Below are 5,754 nucleotides of genomic sequence, written 5' to 3'. Positions count from 1 at the left end.
GGTCAATGTCATGAGACAAAGTTTATGTGAACTGCTCTATGGAAAGTGAATTTGCTCTGTAAATTTTCACCCAAATCACAATAAAAAATAAGTAAAGAAAGAACAAAAAGAAAAAGAAATGAAATTGGTGACATCACAACAGAACCAACAGAAATAAAAAAGGATAGTAACAGGATAGTATGAAGAATTGTACTCCAATAAATTTGAAAACCTAGAAGAAATGAACAGATTTGTAGAAACACACTACTTACCTAAACTAACACAGACTGAAGTAAAAAAATTGAACAGACTCATAACAAAAGAAGAAATTGAACAGGGTATAAAAAAATTACCAAGAAAATAAAGTCCTGGCCCAGACAATTTCACTGGAGAATTCTACCAATCATTCAGAGAAGAGCTAATGCCAATCTTACTCAAACTATTCTAGAACATAGAAAAAGATGGAATCCTCCCATATTCACTTTATGACACAAGCATAACCCTGATACCAAAACCAGGCAAAGACAGCACTAGAAAGGAAAACTAGAGACATATATCTTTCATGAATATAGGTGCAAAAATCTTCAACAAATTCCTACCCAATAGACTCCAATGACATACCAAAAAAATAAGACATCATGCCCAAGTGGGATTCACACCAGGTATTCAAAGATGGTTCAATATTAGAAAAACAATCAACATCATCCATTACATAAATAAAACAAAGGAAAAGAATCATATGATCATTACAATCGATGCAGAAAAAGTATTTGATAAAATCCAACATCCATTCCTGATAAAAACTCTCAGGAAAATAGGAATAGAAGGGAAATTCCTCAACATAATAAAGGCTATATTTGCAAAATGAATAGCTAAAATTATTCTCAATGGAGAGAGATTGAAACCACTTGGGAACAGGAACCAGAAAAGGATGCCCTCTATCATCACTTGTATTCAACATTGTATTGGAAGTCCTAGCCAGGGCAAAAGGCAAGAAAAGGAATAAAATACATCCAAATTGATAAGGAAGAAGTAAAATTATCTGTATTTGCAGATGATATGATCCTATACATAGAAACTCAAGAGACTCAGCAAGAATACTACTGGAACTTATTGGAAGATTTAGCATAGTGGCGGTATACAAGATCAACATAGAAAAATCAGTTGGATTCCTCTACACCAGCAAAGAGGTTTCTGAAAAGGAAATAAGGAAATCAATACCATTTAGGACAGCTACCAAAACTATAAAATATTTGCGAGTAAATCTTACCAGGAACACAGAAGACTTATACAAATAAAACTATAAAACACTATTTCAAGAAACTATAAGAGATCTACATAAATGGAAGAAAATACCATGTCATGGATAAGAAGGTTATGAAAATATCACTACTACCCAAAGCATCTATATATTCAATAGTGGTACCTATTGCTATTGCTCCACTCTACCTCCAGTTCTTCTCTCTTGATGGCAGTGAGATCCCCTCTTGTGCCTCTAGGAGGGTTCATTTTAAGCCTAGAAGAATGACAAAACTAACCAATCACCATGTTAGAGGTTCATACACTTTATTTGCATGGTCCTGATGGGAGTAATCTGATGGGAGTCACAAAGGCTGGTCTGGTTAGAAAAATCATACCAAGTAATTCACTACATCACAATGTACCAAAGATTATTATCGGTTACCAGGGTAGAAGGGAGGAGGAAAGAGGAAGCTTTTGTTTGAGGGGCACTGAGTTTTTGCTAATGGTGGTGAAATATTTTGAAAAGGATAGCAATAATGTTGGTACAACATGAAAAATGTCATCAATATCCCTGAGTTGTAAATGTGGAAGTTAAGTTAATGTCTTGTTGTGTATGTTTTCACCACAATAAAATAAAATAAAATATATATTTATTATATTTACCTTTGAATTTCAGATTGAGCCCATAAAATAATTTTCTAAGAACATATTCCAGTTGTTGGCAAATTTTATTTTAGTTTTACATTAATAATTACTTGTAATTACTAAACTTTAAATAGAAAATAGCCAAATACTTTTAAATAATTTTAAGTAGGTAGATTGATACTTGTGCACAATATAGAAGAAAAGATTCATTTGAAATATGGCTACTTAAAAATTATTTATGTCCTCTGGTGGTATAGTGCCTAAGGCATTTGACTGCTAACCAGAAGGCTGGCGGTTCAAACCCACCAGCCACTCCTTGGAAGGAAGGTTGGGCAATCTACTTCTGTAGTGATACTGACTTGGAAACCCAAGGAGGGAATACTATGATTCAGATCTGACTTGATGGCAGTGAGTTTGGTTTTGGTTTATATATAAATTTGAAATTTATACTGTGTAACAGAATAAGGTCGAGTCATCACATAAGTTAAACCTACTTTAAGTGTTGTAAAACTTACCTCCAATTTCAGTGCTTCTAGTTGTTTTGCTTCCAGAAGCAACTGTTCCAAAGCTGGTGCTGAGGAAAGTTCATCTTCTGATCAGTTGCCTTTCTAATGACAGCAACCTCTTTAACATTAGCCATATATGGACATTAAGGTTGGGAAAGAGTCATTAAGTTTGGGGTGGTTTGATAACACGCAACAAAGAAGTGAATTAGACAATTGCCTCAAATATTTGAGGTATATAACACTTAATTAAAAAAAAAAAAAACAAGGATTCAAAAGTCTAGAAGTTAGAAGTATTGAATCCTAGGGATGATTCAATAAGAACCTACTGAGAACCAACCATATATCTAAGAAATGCTGCGATATGGTAGAAGTCTTTGCCTTTCAAGTGTTACCCAAATTTATATAAAGAAGGAAAGATCAACATATAATTCAATATCTAGTAGGAATTCTTTGTTTTGTTTCTCTCAGCATAGTATTGCCCCATTACATTCAATTCAAAACTGTTATCTCCCTACTTGTTTATAGACAAGTTTCCTTTCAGACAACAAAGGAAGAAAAGTGATCCACCAGTCTTTTGATATAAAACAATCAACACAGCAAGTCTTATATACCTAAAATATTTGTAGTAATTATCTGAATCACGTCTTTATTGCTGTGTTATCAAACTACCCCAAACTTAGTAACTTAAAACTATAATGACTTAGATTACTTATAGTTCTGTGGGTTGACTATGAATGACAGCAGGTGCTTCACTAAAAGATCCAAAATGACTTCACTCACATGTATAGGGTGTTGGTGCTGGTTGTTGGCTGGAGTGCCTTGGTTCTCCTCCACATGACCTCTCATCCTACAGTAGTTTAAACTTGCTTCCTTACATAGAGATTTCGGGACAGTGATCTAAGGGGTGAGAGGTGAAGTTTCAAGGCTTCTTGAGATCTAGGCTCTGGAACTCAAAAAACCGTCATTTCTTCCACATTATATGTATCAAAGCAAGTCACAAAGGCAACTCAGATTCTGAAAGTGGAGAAATAAGACCCACCTCTTCATGGACCAAACCCAAAAAAACTCACTGCCAGCAAGTCGATTCTGACTCAGAGCGACCCCCACTGGGTTTCCAAGGCTGTACATCTTTCTTCCACAGACCTGCTGCTAGGTTTGAACCACTGAACTTTTGGTTAGTAGTCAAACGCCTTAACCACATGGTGAGGAGTAGCAAAATCCCATTGCAAAGGGGCATGTGTACAGGACCTGGTAAATGCTGTGGACATCTTAGCTAACACTTCTTTTTCCTCTTCTTTTTTTTTTTTTAATCTTTTAATAAAGTGGGATCTCCAATGGCAACCCGGCTATGCAACCTCTCTTTATCTGGAGAATTAAAATTAGAAAATCCAAGAATAGGAAATTGTAATGAAAATCTGAAAACGTTGGAATACCAGGTATGCCTGCCATGTGGCCCACATGATGGGCAACTGGAAAAAGTTCAGAATATGTGTGAAGCCTCTGTTCTTCAGATACTTTGTGGTCAAATCAATGTTTTTAAGACTCTCAAATTAGAAATAACAAAAGCTAGTTTCTAAAACAATTTTCATTTGTTTAACATTGACATCTATATTTACAAATGGACAGTTAGATTTGCTAGTTTAATTTCACCAAATGATAATCCATAGCGTATTATAAATGGTCTTATCTTTGTTGACTAGTGAAGTCTTGACTGAAAATGGATCCTTGTTGTCTCAGTTTCTTAGTGCTGCTCTAACAGAAATACCACAAGTGCACAGGGAGGAAGTGGGAAGAGTATGGTTACATGGTGGGAATTGCAATGAACTTCACAAAACAAAACGTTTACGAATTGTTGAATGGAAAACAAATTTGCTCTGTAAACTTTCACCCAAATCACAATTTAAAAAAGAAAAGAAACACTACAAGTGTACAAATGGATAGTTTTAAAGAACGTAAATTTATTTCTCACAGTCAGGCTCTAAGTCTGAATTCAGGGCACAAGCTCTAGGGGAAGGCTTTCTCTGCTCTGGGGAAAAATCCTTGTCTTTTTCAACTTCTGTTCTTTGGTTGCGGTGATCTCCACATGGTGTTAATGTTTCTATGGTTGTGCTTCCTCTCTTCTGTGCTTAACCTGCTCTTTTTATATGTCAGAAGTGATTGGCTTAAAACACACTGATAGGACCCCATTAACATAACTAAGAAAATTCTATTCCCTAATGAGATTACATCCACAAGTATGTTGCTGCTGTTATTGCTGTTGTGTGCCATTGAGTTGACTCCCTCTCACAGCCACCCCATCACCTCATGTAACAATGTAGGACTACCCTATAGGGTTTCCTGTAATCTGTACAGGAACAAATCACCAGGTCTTTTCTTCCTTGGATTGCTGGTGTGAATTTAAGATGAGCTTAACCTCTCTGAGCTTTCTCAGGTGTAAAATGAGCATGAGAGTGCTCAACTCGTAATGTTGTTTTGTATATTAAATGTGACATCACCTATAAAGCACCTAGCACCTAACAGGTATCTGACTACTGAATGAGAGCTATTTGTTTTTGTCTGTCTGTTGATTGGACATTGTTTCTGACTCTTCTCCATCAGTGATAGCCCCTGACCTTGGTTTGATTTTTTAAATAATGCTGCCATCTAGTGAGAATTTAACCACATTCATGTTGATATCCAACTCCTAATGACAGTATGAATTTGCATATTTTTAACCTTACAACACAGTTCTGGGGCCAAATGATACCTGAAATGGTTGTATAGGTCAGTGCTTCCCAAACTATAAGTACTGAAAAAACAAATTTTAAAATTTCCAATCTGTTGCAGACCAATAATTTTGTAAAATACAACAAAAATGAAACAGATACTGTGGTTTGTTTTACAAATTGAAGGTTTGTGGCAACCCTGCATTAAGTGAGTCTCTCAGCACCATTTTTTCCAACAACTTGTGTTCAATCTATGTCTTTATGTCACATTTTGATAATTCTCACAATATTTCAAACTTTTTCATAATGTGATCATACACTTAATAGACTACAGTATAGTATAAATATAGCTTTTATATGTACTGAGAAACCAAAAAAATTCTGTGACTCACATTATTATGATATTAACTTTATTATAGTGGTCTGGAACCAAATCCACAATATCCCCTGAAGTATGTATGTGTAAAAATATAAACCCAATTTTTAAAGTATTAGGTTCAATGGCATAAAATTACTATTTCAAATTGCTATATAAACATTAAAGGAACTAGCAACAAAAGGCAAAATAGATTAATTAGACTTCATCAAAATAAAAAACTTTTGTTCAACAAAGGACTGTAACAATGAAATGAAGCTATGACCTACAGACTGAGAGAAAAATTTGGGGAACCATATAT

The 5,754-nt window shown here is 34.9% G+C and overlaps 1 protein-coding gene across 1 annotated transcript in view; it reads left to right on the top strand.

The window, feature by feature from the left end:
* ADGRG7 (adhesion G protein-coupled receptor G7) overlaps window positions 1-5,754 on the top strand; it is a 170,235-nt gene that overhangs the window by 86,053 nt on the left and 78,428 nt on the right. Inside the window, exon 4 of the mRNA XM_042781644.1 lies at window positions 3,696-3,808. Within this exon, the coding sequence (XP_042637578.1) occupies window positions 3,696-3,808 (113 nt within the window). The remainder of the gene's footprint in view (window positions 1-3,695; window positions 3,809-5,754) is intronic.

Source organism: Orycteropus afer, unplaced genomic scaffold (assembly GCF_000298275.1).
Source record: "Orycteropus afer afer isolate SDZICR_OR568_19922 unplaced genomic scaffold, OryAfe1.0 scaffold00143, whole genome shotgun sequence".
In the NCBI taxonomy this organism is placed as follows: Eukaryota; Metazoa; Chordata; class Mammalia; order Tubulidentata; family Orycteropodidae; genus Orycteropus; species Orycteropus afer.
The sequence above is the reverse complement of the archived record's forward strand: the minus strand, read 5'-3'. Positions and strand labels throughout refer to the sequence as shown.